Raw genomic sequence first — 16894 nt, forward strand, 5'->3', positions numbered from 1 at the left:
GTAAAGAAACTCTATGAACATAGGTCCATTATCATTTCTATACAGATTTGATTTTAGTCATTTTAAAGTATATTGAGTTCGCTTCCCCTCAAAAAATGTAAATAAAATATACAGAGTGTACAAAACATTAAGAACACCTGCTCTTTCCATGACAGTTTGACCAGGTGAAAGCTATGATCCCTTATTGATGTCACTTGTTAAATCCACTTCAATCAGTGTAAATGAAAAGGGACGAGATAGGTTAAAGAAAGATTTGCAGGCCTTGAGACATGGATTGTGTATGTGTGACATTCAGAGGGTGAATGGGCAAGACAAAAGATTTATGACATTAAAATTAGCATGGTATGTTAGCGTTTGGTATGGTTACATAAGACAGAAGGTTACTTAAGGCAAAAATAGAGGGTGGATGGGCAAGCGTATAACCCAAACGTCTAGTAACCCAAAAGGTAGCGTGTTCAAATATCATTACGGACAACCCTCACCCCTAACCCAGCTAAAGTTAGCCATCTAGCTAGCGTTAGCCAACTAGCTAATGTTAGCCACAACAAATTGTAATTCGTAACATCAAATGAAATGGATGGACATCCACAAATTAATACTTACCATACAAAACAAAGAAATCCGAGGCACTCCATTTACTTTATGCACAGAATAATACCAAATGCACTGAGACCAGGTTGCGGGGTATGGTAGTAGGTGTCAGGCACACCGGTTTGTGTCAAGAACTGCAGCACTGCTGGGTTTTTCATGCTCAACAGTTTCCCATGTGTATCAAGAATGGTCCACCACCCAAAGGACATTCAGCCAACTTTGGGAAGCATTGGATTCAACATGAGCCAGCATCCCTGTGGAATGCTTTCGACACCTTGTAGAGTCCAGGCCCTGACGAATTGAGGTTGTTCTGAGGGCAAAAGGGGGAGGTGTGTGCAACTCAATATTAGGAAGGTGTTCTTAATGTTTTGTGTGTGTGTGTGTGTGTGTGTGTGTGTGTGTGTGTGTGTGTGTGAAGCAACTTCAGCACAAGAACTGCTCGTCATGAGTTTCATGAAATGGGTTTCCATTGACAAAAAGCCACACACAAGCCTAAAATCCCCATGTCAATGCCAAGCGTCGGCTGGAGGGGTGTAAAGCTCACCGCCATTCGACTCTGGAGCAGTGGAAACGCGGAATGATGTATCACGCTTTACCATCTGGCAGTCCGATGGATGAATCTGGGTTAGGCAGATGCCAGGAGAACGCTACCTGCCTGAATGTATAGTGCCAACTGTAAAGTTTGGTGGTGGAGGAGGACTACTCTGTGGCTGTTTTTCATGGTTAGGGCTAGGCCACTTAATTCCAGTAAAGGGACATTTTAAAGCTACAGCATACAACGACATTGTAGACGGTTCTGTGTTTCCAACTTTGTGGCAACAGTTTGAAGAAGACCCTTCCCTTTTTCAGCATGACAATGCCTCCGTGCACAAAGCGAGGTCCATACAGAAATGGCTTGTCGAGATCGGTGTGGAAGAACTTGACTGGCCTGCACAGAGCCCTGACCTCAGCCGCATCGAACACATTCGGGATGAATTGGAATACCGACTGCAAGCCAGGCCTAATCGCCCAACATCAGTGCCCAACCTCACTAATGCTCTTGTGGCTGAAAGGAAGCAAGTCCCCACAGCAATGTTCCAACATCTAGTGGAAATCCTACCCAGAAGAGTGGAGGCTGTTTTGTCGCTTCAAAGAGTGGACCGACTCAATGTTCGACAAGTAGGTGTCCACATACTTTTGTTCATGTAGTGTGTGTATATATCTATATATATATATACCCACACACACACACACACACACACACACACACACACACACACACAGTACTGTGAAAAAGTTTTAGGCAAGTGTGAAACAATACTGTAAAGTAAGAATGCTTTCAAAAATAGACATATTAATAGATTATATTCATCAATTAACTAAATGCAAAGTGAGTGAACAGAAGAACAATCTAAAACCAAAACCATATTTGGTGTTTCCACCCACTGCTTTCAAAACAGCATCAATTCTTCTAGGTACACTTGCACAAAGTCAGGGATTTTGTAGGTATATAGTCAGGTGTATGATTAAACAATTATACCAAACAGGTGCTAATGATCATCAATTCAATATGTAGGTTGAAACACAATCATTAACTGAGGAACAGCCAAACTCGGCTAACAAGGTGAGGTTGCTGAAGACTGTCAAAAGTCATACACCATGGCAAGACTGAGCACAGCAACAAGACACAAGGTAGTTATACTGCATCAGCAAGGTCTCTCCCAGGCAGAAATGTCAAGGCAGACAGGGGTTTCCAGATGTGCTTCTTCAAAAGAGCTTGTACAGCACAAAGAAACGGGCAACGTGGAGGACTGTAGACGCAGTGGTCGGCCAAGGAAACTTACTGCAGCAGATGAAAGACTTACCATGCTTACTTCCCTTCGCAAACGGAAAATGTCCAGCAGTGCCATCAGCTCAGAATTGGCAGAAAACAGTAGGACCCTGTACACCCATCTACTGTCCGGAGATGTCTGGTCAGAAGTGGCCTTCAAAAAACCATGCCTCCGACGTGGAAACAAGGCACAGAAACTGGGGTGTAGAAAAATGGCAGCGGGTGCTCTGGACTGATAAGTCAACATTTGAAATATTTGGCTGTAGCAGAAGGGAGTTTGTTCGCCAAAGAGCTGGAGAGCGGTACACGAATGAGTGTCTGCAGGCAACAGTGAAGCATGGTGGAGGTTCCTTGCAAGTTTGGTGCTGCATTTCTGCAAATGGAGTTTGCCAGAATTAATGGTCTCCTCAATGCTGAGAAGTACAGGCAGATACTTATCCATCATGCAATACCATCAGAGAGGCATCTGATTGGCCCCAAATTTATTCTGCAGCATGACAACAACCCCAAACATACAGCGAAAGTCAGTAGCAACTATCTTCAGCGTTAAGAAGAACAACAAGAATGATTTCTTTCTTTCATCACATTCCCAGTGGGTCAGAAGTTTACATACACTAAATTAGTATTTGGTAGCATTGCCTTTAAATTGTTTAACTTGGGTCAAACGTTTCGGGTAGCCTTCCACAAGCTTCCCAAAATAAGTTGGTTGAATTTTGGCCCATTCCTCCTGACAGAGCAGGTGTATCTGAGTCAGGTTTTTAGACCTCCTTGCTCGCACATGCTTTTTCAGTTCTGCCCACAAATTTTCTATAGGATTGAGGTCGGGGCTTTGTAATGGCCACTCCAATACCTTGACTTTGTTGTCCTTAAGCCATTTTGCCACAACTTTGGAAGAATGCTTGGGGTCATTGTCCATTTGGAAGACCCATTTGCAACCAAGCTTTAACTTCCTTACTGATGTCTTGAGATGTTGCTTCAATATATCCACATAATTTCCCTTCCTCATGATGCCATATATTTTGTGAAGATGCTGGAGGATACAGGTACAAAAGTATTTATATCCACAGTAAAACGAGTCCTATATCGACATAACCTGAAAGGCCGCTCAGCAAGGAAGAAGCCACTGCTCCAAAACCACCATAAAAAAGCCAGACTACGGTTTGCAACTGCACATGGGGACAAAGACTACACTTTTTGGAGAAATGTCCTCTGGTCTGATGAAACAAAAATAGAACTCTTTGGCCATAATGACCATCATTATGTTTGGAGGAAAAGGGGGACGCTTGCAAGACGAAGAACACCATCCCAACTGTGAAGGACGGGGTGGCAGCATCAGGTTGTGGGGGTGCTTTTCTGCAGGAGGGACTGGTGCACTTAACAAGGTCCTTTGCTGTTGTTCTGGGATTGATTTGCACTTTTCGCACCAAAGTACGTTAATCTCTAGTAGACAGAACGCGTCTCCTTCCTGAACGGTATGACAGTTGCGTGGTCCCATGGAGTTTATACTTGCATACTATTGTTTGTACAGATGAACGTGGTACCTTCAGGCATTTGGAAATTGCTCCCAAGGATGAACCAGACTTGTGGAGGTCTACAATTGTTTTACTGAGGTCTTGGCTGATTTCTTTTGATTTTCCCATGATGTCAAGCAAAGAGGCAGGGAGTTTGAAGGTAGGCCTTGAAATACATCCACAGGTACACCTCCAATTGACGCAAATGATGTCTATTAGCCTATCAGAAGCTTCTAAAGCCATGACATAATTTCTGGAATTTTCATGAGGAATTCATGAGGAATGCTTTCCCAACAGTCTTGAAGGAGTTCCCACATATGCTGAGCACTTGCTGGCTGCATTTCCTTCATTCTGCGGTCCAATTCATCCCAAACCATCTCAGTTGGGTTGAGGTTGGGTGATTGTGGAGCCCAGGTCATCTGATGCAGCACTCCATCACTCTTCTTCTTGGTGAAATAGCCCTTACACAGCCTGGAGGTGTGTTGGGTCATTGTCATGTTGACAAACAAATTATAGTCCCACTAAGCTCAAACCAGATGGGATGGCGTATTGCTGCAGAATGCTGTAGTAGCCATGCTGGTTAAGTGTGCCTTGAATTCTAAATAAATCACAGACCATCACACCTCCTCCTCCATGCTTCATGGTGGGAAACACACATGCGGTGTAACGGTGGTCCTCCTCCTCTTCAACCGAAGAATAGGAGTAGTGATGGAACCAAGGCGCAGCGGGTTGTGAACACATAATTTATTTAAAGACAAGACGAAAAAACACGAACTTCACTATAACTAACAAAACAACAAACGGAATAGACAGACCTGGACGACGAACTTACATTAAACACGAAGAACGCACGAGCAGGGAAAATAGACTACACAAAATGACGATGTACAAAAACAAACCGAACAGTCCCGTATGGTGCGACAAACACTGACACAGGAGACAACCACCCACAACAAACACAGTGAAACAACCTACCTAAATATGACTCTCAATTAGAGGAACGCCAAACACCTGCCTCTAATTAAGAGCCATACCAGGCAACCCTTAAACCAACATAGAAACAGAAAACATAGAATGCCCACCCAAACTCACGTCCTGACCAACTAACACATACAACAAACTAACAGAAATAGGTCAGGAACGTGACATGCGGAGATGATCTGTTCACCTAATCTGCATCTCACAAAGACATGACGGAACACGACGGAACCAAAAATCTCAAAAATCTCAAAGGACAGATTTCCACTGGTCTAATGTTCACTGCTTGTGTTTCTTGGCTAAAGCAAGCCTCGTCTTCTTCTTAGTGTCATTTAGTAGTGGTTTCTTTGCTGCAATTGGACCATGAAGGCCTGATTCACGCAGTCTCCTCTGAACAGTTGATGAGATGAGATGTGATCTGTGAAGCATTTATTTGGGCTGCAATGAGGTGCAGTTAACTCTAATGAACGTGTCCTCTGCAGCAGAGGTAACTCATGAATGCCAGTTTCATCATAGCGCTTGATGGTTTTTGCGACTGCACTTGAAGAAATGTTCAAAGCTCTTGATATTTTCCAGATTGACTGACCTTCATGTCTTAAAGTAATGATGGACTGTCATTTCTCTTTGCTTATTTGAGCTGTTGTTGCCATAACATGGACTTTGTCTTTTACCAAATAGGGCTATCTTCTGTATACCACCCCTACCTTGTCACAACACAACTGATTGGCTCAAACGCATTAAGAAATAAAGGAATTCCACAAATGAACTTTTAACAAGGCACACCTGTTAATTGAAATACATTCCAGTTGACTACCTCATGAAGCTGGTTGAGAGAATGCCAAGAGTGTGGAAAACAGTCATCAAGGCAAAGGGTGGCTAATATAAAATATATTTTGATATGTTTAACACTTTTTTGTTTACTACATGATTCCATAACTGTTATTTCATAGTTTTGATGTCTTCACTATTATTCTATAATGTAGAAGATAGTACAAAATAAAAAAAAATAAAAAAAATGGAATGAGTAGGTGTGTCCAAACTTTTGACTGGTACTGTAAATATATATATTTTACTCAAACCACCCGTGGGCCGGATGCTTGACTCCCGTGCTCTAATGGGTTTTATAATCTAATTTGTCTACTTTTTAGTCTGGATGTTGTTGACTAGTCTCTTGGAGCCCAAGTCTGATAAGCATGGCATATAATTCTCCTGGGCTTGTCAACCACATTCCAACTACTACTTCATGAGTAATCACTACTGACTAATACACCAATTATCTCCTCTCTCTATTTTACATCCATACAATTAACCTTTTCATGTGTCATTCACAGCGTAGACCCTACATAGATAACAACCATATAATATTACCAATACTGACCCTCAATAAGTTCCTATACTTATGAAGTACTGTAAATATGGAGGTCAGACAGCCATGTTGACACACCGAAGTTAAACCACACAGATAGAGAACATATCTAGCCAACGTATTATGACTGTTGTCTGAATCTGAACATGGTCTTGTGATGAAGTGCTATGTAAGAATTATGACAAACCAAGTAGATGTCCACTGGTACAATTGGAACATAGGCTACTGTAGCTATTGTGTTACAAGTATTTAAAGAACACCCTTGTACTCAATTTCACCCGTGGTGGTGCGACAGAGTACTCTGTATGCACTCTTGAGTTGGGTGGAGGAAAACCCTTGTGTAGGACTGTCACTTAAGCTGCTTGCCAACACACTCCATAGTTGCTTTTACAATTTTGTAATTAGAGTACATTATCTTTTAATTATGCAACTCTACAAATGCAAGGAAAGCTTTCATTTTACATTCATGTCTGCCTGTCTCAATCAACAAAACTACAAGGAAGAGTAAATATCCTCAGATTTTCTACCTAATAGCTGGAGTAGTTTATTTCTGCTGAATACTCTGGGCAGGAATCCAGCCTTTTATTTAATGGATGGTTGTTCAACATAGCAGGGAAAATATTAACTGTGCACCTATGTTAGTGCACACGCACACAAACTGGGCGAGAGAGAGAGAGAGAGAGAAAAGAAAAAAGTTGGAGGGGTAAAAAGGTGAAAGTCAAGCTCAGGGTAAATATTGATTAAAGAGAGCTACGAAAGAAAGATGTATTGAAGTTTCACTCCCTAATGCTATAGGCTACATAGACTTGCTCTTACTTTACAGAGGGCCCGATGTATCAACGGTGCTGAGTGCTTATCACCAACACCCATTGAATGAGAAACCAAATATATATGTGTTATAATAAATATTCATAAGCACTTCCTCTGTGCTCCATGTCCAGAGATGTCCATGTCCCCATATCGCTCAATGCCCTGCCTGCTGATGCAGCGGACTGGAAAGGAGCTGTCTCTGCACAATGCATCCAACCATTTTGCAGTATCATTGATCTGACAATTCCAGAAAATCATGTTTATCAGTAAATAGCCTACCCCTCTATTTTAATGCACCATGATGAAGTGTTGTTCTGTGCTTCAACTATGAAATATCTGAAGGCTTGATGAAAACAAGTTATGATAGTGACCCCCCTGTAACGGCAGTCCTCCTCCTCTTCATCTGAAGAGGAGGAGTATTGAGGGAACCAAGGCGCAGCGTAGTGAAATGACAATTTTATTAACGAAAACACGAACTTGACTAAACTAACGGTGTAGACAGACCTAGACGACGAACTTACATAAAACAAGAAGAACGCACGAATAGGAAACATAGACTACACAAACCGAACAAACCGTAAACAGTCCCGCTTGGTGTACAGACACGGAAGACAATCACCCACAACGAACACTGAAAACGCCTACCTAAATATGACTCTTAATTAGAGGAACGCCAAACACCTGCCTCTAATTAAGAGCCATACCAGGCAACCCAATAAACCAACACAGAAACAGAAAACATAGAATGCCCACCCAAACTCACGTCCTGACCAACTAACACATATAACAAACTAACAGAAATAGGTCAGGAACGTGACATAACCCCCCCCATAAGGTGCGAACTCTGGGCGCACCAGCACAAAGTCTAGGAGAGGGTCTGGGTGGGCATCTGACCACGGTGGTGGCTCAGGCTCCGGGCGAGGTCCCCACCCCACCATAGTCAATCCCAGCCTCCATCTCCCCCTAAAAATGTCCACCCACATCTTACCCCCACAAAATCCTCTTGGTAACATCCATGACAGGGACAGCACCGGGACAGAGGGATAGATCAAGACACAGGGATAGCACAAGACAGAGGGATAGATCAGAATTTAGAGGGAGATCATGATAGAGGGGCAACTCCGGACTGAAAGGCAGCTCCGGACAGAGAGACAGCTCCGGACTGAGGGACAGTTCTGGGTATATAGCCGTTTCTGGCTGAAGGGCAGCTCATGGCTGACTGACAAATCTGGACGCTCATGGCTGGCTGACGGCTCTCGACGCTCATGGCTGGCTGACGGCTCTCGACGCTCATGGCTGGCTGACGGCTCTCGACGCTCATGGCTGGCTGACGGCTCTCGACGCTCATGGCTGGCTGACGGCTCTCGACGCTCATGGCTGGCTGACGGCTCTCGACGCTCATGGCTGGCTGACGGCTCTCGACGCTCATGGCAGGCTGGCGGCTCTCGACGCTCATGGCTCGCTGGCGGCTCTGGCCGCTCATGGCTCGCTGGCGGCTCTGGCCGCTCATGGCTCGCTGGCGGCTCTGGCAGATCCTGTCTGGTTGGCGGCTCTGGCAGATCCTGTCTGGTTGGCGGCTCTGGCAGATCCTGTCTGGTTGGCGGCTCTGGCAGATCCTGTCTGGTTGGCGGCTCTGACAGATCCTGTCTGGTTGGCTCTAGCGGCTCCTGTCTGGCGGGCGGCTCTAGCGGCTCCTGTCTGGCGGGCGGCTCTAGCGGCTCCTGTCTGGCGGACGGCTCTGTAGGCTCATGGCAGACGGGCGGCTTTGCAGGCTCATGGCAGACGGGCGGCTTTGCAGGCTCATTGCAGACGGATGGCTCAGACGGCGCTGGGGAGATGGATGGCTCAGATGGCGCTGGGGAGACGGATGGCTCAGATGGCGCTGGGGAGACGGATGGCTCAGATGGCGCTGGGGAGACGGATGGCTCTGGCCGGATAAGGCGCACTGTAGACCTGGTGCGTAGTGCCGGAACTGGAGGCACCGGGCTAAGGACACGCACCTTCATACTAGTGCGGGGAGCAGGGACAGGGCACACTGGACTCTCAAAGCCTACTCTATACCTGGTGCGTGGTACCGGAACTGGTGGCACCAGGCTGAGGGCACGCACATCAGGATTAGTAGGGGGAGAAGAAACAGTGTGTACAGGGCTCTGGAGACGCACAGGTGGCTTAGTGCGTGGTGCCGGAACTGGAGGCACCGAACTGGATACACACACTACAGGGAGAGTGCGTGGAGGAGGAACAGGGCTCAGGAGACGCACTGGTAGCCTAGTGCGTAGTGTAGGCACTGTAGGTACTAGGCTGGGGCGGGGAGGTGGCGCAGGAAATACCGGACCGTGCAGGCGTACTGGCTCTCTTGAGCATTGAGCCTGCCCAACCTTACCTGGTTGAATGCTCCCGGTCGCCCGACCAGTGCGGGGAGGTGGAATAACCCGCACAGGGCTATGTAGGCGAACCGGGGAAACCATGCATAAGGCAGGTGCCATGTATGCCGGCCGAGGAGACGCACTGGAGACCAGACGCTTTGAGCCGGCCTCATGACACCTGGCTCAATGCCCAATCTAGCCCTACCAGTGCGGGGAGGTGGAATAACCCGCACTGGGCTATGCACTCCTACAGGAGACACCGTGCGCTCTACTGCGTAACACGGCGCCTGCCCGTACTCCCGCTCTCCACGGTAAGCCTGGGAAGTGGGCGCAGGTCTCCTACCTGCCCTTGGCCCACTACCTCTTAGCCCCCCCAAGAAATTTTTGGGTGTTACTCACGGGCTTTTTGGGCTTCCGGGTAGCTCATAACTCCGGTTCCTCTCTCTCTGAAGAGGAGGAGTATTGAGGGAACCAAGGCGCAGTGTAGTGAAATGACATAATTTTATTAACGAAAACACGAACTTGACTAAACTAACAAAAACAACAAACGGTGTAGACAGACCTAGACAACGAACTTACATAAAACAAGAAGAACGCACGAATAGGAAACATAGACTACACAAACCGAACAAACCGTAAACAGTCCCGCATGGTGTACAGACACAGACACGGAAGACAATCACCCACAACGAACACTGTGAAAACGCCTACCTAAATATGACTCTTAATTAGAGGAACGCCAAACACCTGCCTCTAATTAAGAGCCATACCAGGCAACCCAATAAACCAACACAGAAACAGAAAACATAGAATGCCCACCCAAACTCACGTCCTGACCAACTAACACATATAACAAACTAACAGAAATAGGTCAGGAACGTGACACCCAAAATTACATTGTTGCTATTAAAGCGGCAATCTGCAGAGTGACACCCGACCCTGTTTTGGTAAACAGCTGAGGGGTGGGGCTGTAGACATTTTACCATTCTCAAATTCATACATATCTATATGGATGCAAGTGCTTAACTTTGAGATGAAAATGATCGTTTTAAATATGCTTTGAAGCTGTTTGTTTAGAATTGTTTAAAAACAACGGAGTAGCCTAAAATAAGCGTATATTTTGTGTTCTGATGGGGTACACACATTTTGTAAGCTGATGAAGTAGTTATATTCTTCAATAATCAATGGGTAGCCTACATTTAATGCATTTTAAAAGTAAAAAAACGGATGTAGCCTACAATCGCAGATTGCCCCTTTTTAAATAGGCTGTAATAACAATAATCATCATCATCGGTAGTAGTATTGTTATAAATATCATAATTCTCATGCCACAGGGACTTCTATTGGTAATGACACAAGCAGCTGCACTGACAGGAGAGCATGACAGCTTTGACATTTTCATCGCGCGCTCTGTGCACCGCGCCTCTTTTTTCTTATTAACGCAAGCATAGAAATCAGAAGCACACGAGACTCGCCCGCGCACAGGATTACATATATACACACACACCTCTTCATCCCATGTTTATAGGATATACCGAAGTCAGGGAATCGACTAAGTGGGAGAACAGGAACACGGGTTAGGTTATTCTTGTGCCTGAACACGGGTAGGTTATTCTTGTGCCTGAACACGGGTTAGGTTATTCTTGTGCCTGAACACGGGTTAGGTTATTCTTGTGCCTGAACACGGGTTAGGTTATTCTTGTGCCTGAACACGGGTTAGGTTATTCTTGTGCCTGCACCCAGCCGGAGATGCCAGGACCTTACAGCCTTTTCGGCATCATGTAGAACACGATGAAGCCCTGCAAGCCCGTGTTGATAAGGAGGAGTGAAGTGGACGAAGTGACGGATACTTCCCTGACCGAATCTTCAAATGTTAATGCCGGCAAGATGGAGAAACAGACCTTGGTGACGGCTATCAGTTTGTCCATGAGCCTGGCATCACTGGCACTTCTCATCACCGCTATCATGACCGACCACTGGTACGAGACGGACACAACACGGCACAGGCAGAACTGCGACCAGTTCGGGCCGGACGCCAACGACCAGACGAACCGGCGGATGCCCATCTATCACCTGCCCCTGATGGACAGCAGCAATCCTCGGAGGAACCAGGCGCTGCTCCGGGCGATCCACGTCGGGAGTAGAGAGGAGGAGCTCCTGGAAAACTGGAGGTCAATTTTGGGAATGGGAATTTTAGAAACGGAATGCGGGCGGCCTCTTTTCTCCACTTACTCTGGACTTTGGAGGAAATGTTATTATCTAGGAAAGGACAGGGACATCGACAACCTCATTGCCAAGGGTAAGAGATGCTGTGGGGAATTTTACCCGGGGTCCAGTGCGGTGCAGTGAAACCGCATCCCTTGGAGATATAGGCCTAAACATCTGGCAATGGTAGGCCTATTTGTAAATGCTTAAAAAGTTACATTCCGTCATATGCACTGCTGTTTAATGGTCTTTCAATTAATTATATAATACATCCACTGAATAATAAACCCATGAGCTTAGTACGACTGACTTAACCCATCATAACTAAAGATGTAAAGTTGTTTTTGTTGTTATTTCAGTGTGTGTAAACAACAGATGTAGCTTCAAAACATGTTTTAAACTATCATGTTGTCCTCGGAGACGTGTGGGTCTAGCCTATCTGTAAACCATGGGCGTGCAAAGTTCTATCTATAACAAATCTATTCATTCGGATAACTACCATGGCCTGTACATAGATAGACACACGCAAGCGCGCATGCAACCTGCCTATCATACAGACCTTAAAATAAGCTCTGATCTGATCAGTTTTAGACTGCATCGGACAGAAAATCAATGAAATACACGAAAGGTATTTCCACCACGCGAGCCCAGTGTGCACTTCACACTCCAGGCAACGAGGGAGCGTTGCGTGTTAAATATCAATTAGTATATTCCTATGATCCATATCATTTGCATGAGGATGGAAAGTGGCATCAATATATGTGATTAATTCCGTATGTACTAAATCAATAGACGCGCTAAAGTCAATCAATGGGAAACTTGCGCAAAAGCTCGGATTCTCAAGTAAAAATGTTGTTGACCAATTAATATAGCAAGTGAAAACGAAAATGTTATTAGGACAACGTTTTGTAATATTGGTAGAGCTATAGTATTTGTGGAAGGGGAGCAGGTCAGATCCCTGACATAGTTAGTCTTCTTTGCTGCCTCCAAGAGAGGGGACAATATTACATCACTCAAACAATTAAACCCCTTTTTGTTACCCATCAGAGATATAGGCGGAATTTCCCTGTTTGGCTTTCCGTAGTATCTTCTCACAGCCATGTCTAGAGGCTTTCATAGTGCTGAGGAATATGTATAACATCTGCAATCTTGTGGGAAAATACACATTTACAGCCTCGAAAACCTTATTATGAAGTATGTCCATGAAACAGGGGAGTCCACTTTATAAATGAATACTTAACAGCCACAGCTTTTCTCAAGACAAGTCTCCTTGAGAAACACTTGCCCTTTTCTGCTACTCTTTATGTTCACAAAAGTTCTTGTCTCTATGCAGGTATAGCCCAGCGATGTATCACCATCAAGTACCATTTCTCCCAGCCCATCCGGCTCCGCAACATCCCGCTCAACCTGACCCGCACCATTCAGCAGGATGAGTGGCACCTCTTACGTATACACATTTTCTCATTATGAAAGATATTCCCCTATGAGCCTTTCATGAAATGAATAATCCAGACACCTATTACTCTCCTACTACCTTCCATTCAAAAAGGAGGGCATATGTTAATTTACATGAATTACATTTAGCAATTTACCAAAGTTACCATAATCTTCAGTAATTTTGGTAACATCTATGGCAATCAATCATAACTTTGGAAATTTATACTTGAATACCCCCCCCCCCCAAAAAATGTATTTAAATATATTGTATTCATTATGTGCCCATATTGTCTATTCGTTTCTAGTAGATTGACCACATGGTTCAAGAGAAAATGGCCTAATTAATGAAAAAAATGCATCTAATCAATAATGGCATTATTTTCAATTAACTCTGCAACTCTTCCAACTAGTGACTTTTTTCACAACTACCAACAGTGTGATGCCAAAACATTGATAAGAAATACGTAAATACCAATGGTATTCTCCAAGTCCATGGTTTATATTTAGGTTCATGTTTTACATCTTTGTCATTATTTATTTTTTCTTTTAATATATTTTACCTGTGATAATCTCAAGTACCCAAATAGGGCCACTAGATTTGAAAGTTTCTTGTCATATACCCTCCCTTTGCAACCCTAGTGGTTACAGAGAGGGAAACTGTGTCTCTTGCATAAGTGCTCACCCGCTTCTCCCCTCCTCTTCCTTGAATCAGACCTGCGGCGGATCACCGCAGGGTTTCTGGGTATGGCAGCAGCCGTTCTGTTGTGTGGCTGCATCGTGGCATCTGTCAGCTTCGCCTGGGAGAAGAGTCTCACTCAGCACGTCTCTGGGCTGCTCTTTCTCATGGCAGGTAGTTTACCACACCAACTGAAACTCTTGTTTACTTAAATAAACACAGATGCGCTCTCTCACACACTCTCCTCCTCTCTTTGTGGTCCCTCTTCCTTCTCAGGGATCTTCAGCACCATCTCCCTGTGTACCTATGCCGCCAACGTGTCCTACGACCTGGCCAGGGTCCCTCCCTTCATCTACGGGCTGCCCGCTGACGTGGAGCATGGCTACAGCTGGTCCAGCTTCTGTGCCTGGCTCAGTCTGGGGCTGACAGTGGCATCTGGATGCCTGTGCACCACTTTCCCCATCCTCAGGCATAGCAACAGCAAAGCCCAGCAGGGCAAGGGAAAGGCTGCCCCCAATGACTGTGTTTGACACACACCTTACTGCGTTTGACAAACACTTTACTGTGTGTTACACACACACACACACACACCAAGCCTCAGCTGCAGCAAGGGCCTACAGGCAGAGTCTAAGATGTCTGTGTTTACTGAGTCTGACAGACACCTCACAGCATTTCACACCTCTTACTGCATCTTTCACATCAACTCTGAGCTGCAGCAAGGGCCTGCAGACCAACACCCCCAGACACCTGGCTGACTAACCCATAAACAGCTGCAGCAGGTGCCTGGGACTAATGCTGACTCCTGCATTTTCCGTCTGAAAACACTTCTGCGTCAACCATGCTTCCACTAGACCCTGCATCTAAATCGAGGTCACTTCCATGGAGCAAAACATCCTGTAATTATGGAACCATAATATATACAGTGAGCTCCAAAAGTATTGGGACAGTGACACATTTGTTGTTTTGGCTCTGTACTCCAGCACTTTGGATTTGAAATGATACAATGGTTAAAGTGGTTAAAGTGCAGACTGTTAGCTTTAATTTGAGGGTATTTTCATCCATATCGGGTTAACCGTTTAGAAATTACAGCACTTTTTGTACATAGTCCCCCCCAATTTTAGGGTACCAAAAGTATTGGGACAAATTTAAGTGTGTATTAAAGTAGGAAAAGGTTAAGTTTAGTCCCATACTCATAGCACACAATGGCTACATAAAGCTTGTGACTTTACAGCATTTGTTGGATGCATTTGCTGTTTGTTTTGATTGTGTTTCAGATTATTTGTGCCGAATAGAAATTAATGGTAATTAATGTATTGTGTCATTATGGGGTGACTTTTATTGTAAATAAGAATAGAACATGTTTCTAAACCCTTCTACATTAATGTGGATGCTACCATGATTATGGATACCCCTGAATGAATCATGAATAATGATGAGTGAGAAAGTTAGACAGACATGTCATATCACCAAGACATGCTAACCTCTCACCATTACAATAAGAGGGGAGGTGGTATGATATATGTGCATATCATTTCAAATCCAAAGTGCTTGAGTACAGAACCAAAACATTTGTCACTGTCCCAATACTTTGAGCTCACTGTATATGCCATTTAGCAGACGCTTTTATCCAAACTACCTAAACCTTAGCTACACCCATGCTATTTCTGTGGTCTTTATGCGATTATGTCTGTGATTCAGCCTAATGCTACCTTTGCACATATTTTTTTATGTATGCTCATAATTCAGTGTAACCAAAACTGTAAGGAAACCCATCTGTGGATATTCATTAGTTCTCTTATCAATGGACACAGACCAAACCCCTGTGCATATGTGCCGAAACCCAAATCAAGATGTCCCCTCATCAATGGATATTAACCTGATCGCAGTGGAGACAGACCAAATCTCGCTGGATATGCACCTAAATCGAAGTCCACATCTCCCTCATTAATGGATATTAACCCTGATCCTAGTGGACCCTAATCTGAGTGTATTTACCATAGTTTCAGTGGATGTATTTTGTAATCTATCAATTAACATTTGCCGTAACCCCAGACAGTGGATATTTGTTGGATGTGCCTCATGCGGTCTGATTGGTAAAGAGTTGGATCATTTCAGAATACGCCTACTGAAAAGAGAAACTGAGGAACTCTTGAAAGATGCATTATTTCCGAGTGGTATAGTCTGTGTTGTACAAGTGGTATAGTCTGTGTTGTATGAGTGGTATAGTCTGTGTGTGTCTCTTGAATCCAGTGTATCCATCTCCTAAAAATTCTCACTCAGGATCCACAAAGCAGAGGGTTTGAGTGTGTGTTAGCAGCAGTCTGTATCTTGACCTACTTGTGGATGAGGGCGTCTATAGCTCCCAGGCTCACTCTTTGGTAGCCTTAAGGCTTTCCGTAAGGGGAAAACACTTGGGGTGAGTGAGGGGTCCACATCAGTTCCTAACCCCACCCCAGTATCCTCTCCCTGAGTGTGTGAGGGTACCGGTCAGAGGGTCATGATTTTCTTTTCAGCAGGCAGGAAGAGCTGGGGACTAAGCAGCAGAACCAGGGTCCCACTGTCACGCCCTGACCATAGTTTGCTTTGTGTGTTTATATGTTTTGTTTGGTCAGGGTGTGATCTGAGTGGGCATTCTATGTTGTATGTCTAGTTTGTCTGTTTCTGTGTTTGGCCTGATATGGTTCTCAATCAGAGGCAGGTGTTAGTCGTTGTCTCTGATTGGAAACCATATTTAGGTAGCCTGTTGTCATTGTGTGTTGTGGGTGATTGTTTATGTTATGTTGCATGTTAGCACAGTGTTTATATAGCGGTCACGTTTGTCTTATTCGTTTTGTTGTTATTTGTTTAAGTGTTCTTCATTAAATATAGAAGAATGTATTCAAACCACGCTGCGCTTAGTCCGCTTCTTACTACGATCGTGACAGAATCACCCACCAAAAAAGGACCAAGCAGTGTGGTAACGGGCAGCAGCAGCGGACGAAATCTCAGGAATCCTGGACATGGGAGGAGATTTTAAACGGAGAACGACCCTGGGCACAGGCTGGGGAATTTCGCCGCCCCAAAGCAGAGCTGGAGGCAGCAAAAGCTGAGCGGCGGCGATATGAGGAGGCAGCACGGCAGAGCGACAGGTACGAGAGGCAGCCC

At 44.9% G+C, this 16894-nt stretch overlaps 1 protein-coding gene across 2 annotated transcripts; it reads left to right on the forward strand.

The window, feature by feature from the left end:
- The first annotated feature begins 10807 nt into the window (after nucleotides 1–10807).
- Nucleotides 10808–16636, forward strand: LOC129858905 (transmembrane protein 178A-like). Of its 2 annotated transcripts, XM_055928144.1 has the most exons (5): nucleotides 10809–11731; nucleotides 12971–13084; nucleotides 13787–13924; nucleotides 14027–14249; nucleotides 15560–16636. In XM_055928144.1, the coding sequence occupies exons 1-5, from the start codon at nucleotides 11224–11226 to the stop codon at nucleotides 15696–15698; spliced, it is 1122 nt and encodes a 373-aa protein (XP_055784119.1). In that variant the 5' UTR covers nucleotides 10809–11223; the 3' UTR covers nucleotides 15699–16636. The 2 variants fall into 2 exon arrangements, with proteins under 2 accessions (XP_055784111.1, XP_055784119.1); XM_055928136.1 differs by having other exon boundaries at nucleotides 10808–11731; nucleotides 14027–16636.
- Nucleotides 16637–16894: the final 258 nt, after the last annotated feature.

The sequence above is a fragment of the Salvelinus fontinalis genome, chromosome 1 (genome assembly GCF_029448725.1).
Source record: "Salvelinus fontinalis isolate EN_2023a chromosome 1, ASM2944872v1, whole genome shotgun sequence".
NCBI classification, from domain to species: domain Eukaryota; kingdom Metazoa; phylum Chordata; class Actinopteri; order Salmoniformes; family Salmonidae; genus Salvelinus; species Salvelinus fontinalis.

Excerpts from the sequence above, each read along its gene's own strand:
- LOC129858905 (XM_055928144.1), top strand. The coding sequence starts at position 11,224 with ATGAAGCCCTGCAAGCCCGTGTTGATAAGGAGGAGTGAAGTGGACGAA. Across the intron at positions 11,732-12,970 it reads CGACAACCTCATTGCCAAGG|GTATAGCCCAGCGATGTATC; the intron begins GTAAGAGATGCT and ends GTCTCTATGCAG. Across the intron at positions 13,925-14,026 it reads GCTGCTCTTTCTCATGGCAG|GGATCTTCAGCACCATCTCC; the intron begins GTAGTTTACCAC and ends CTTCCTTCTCAG.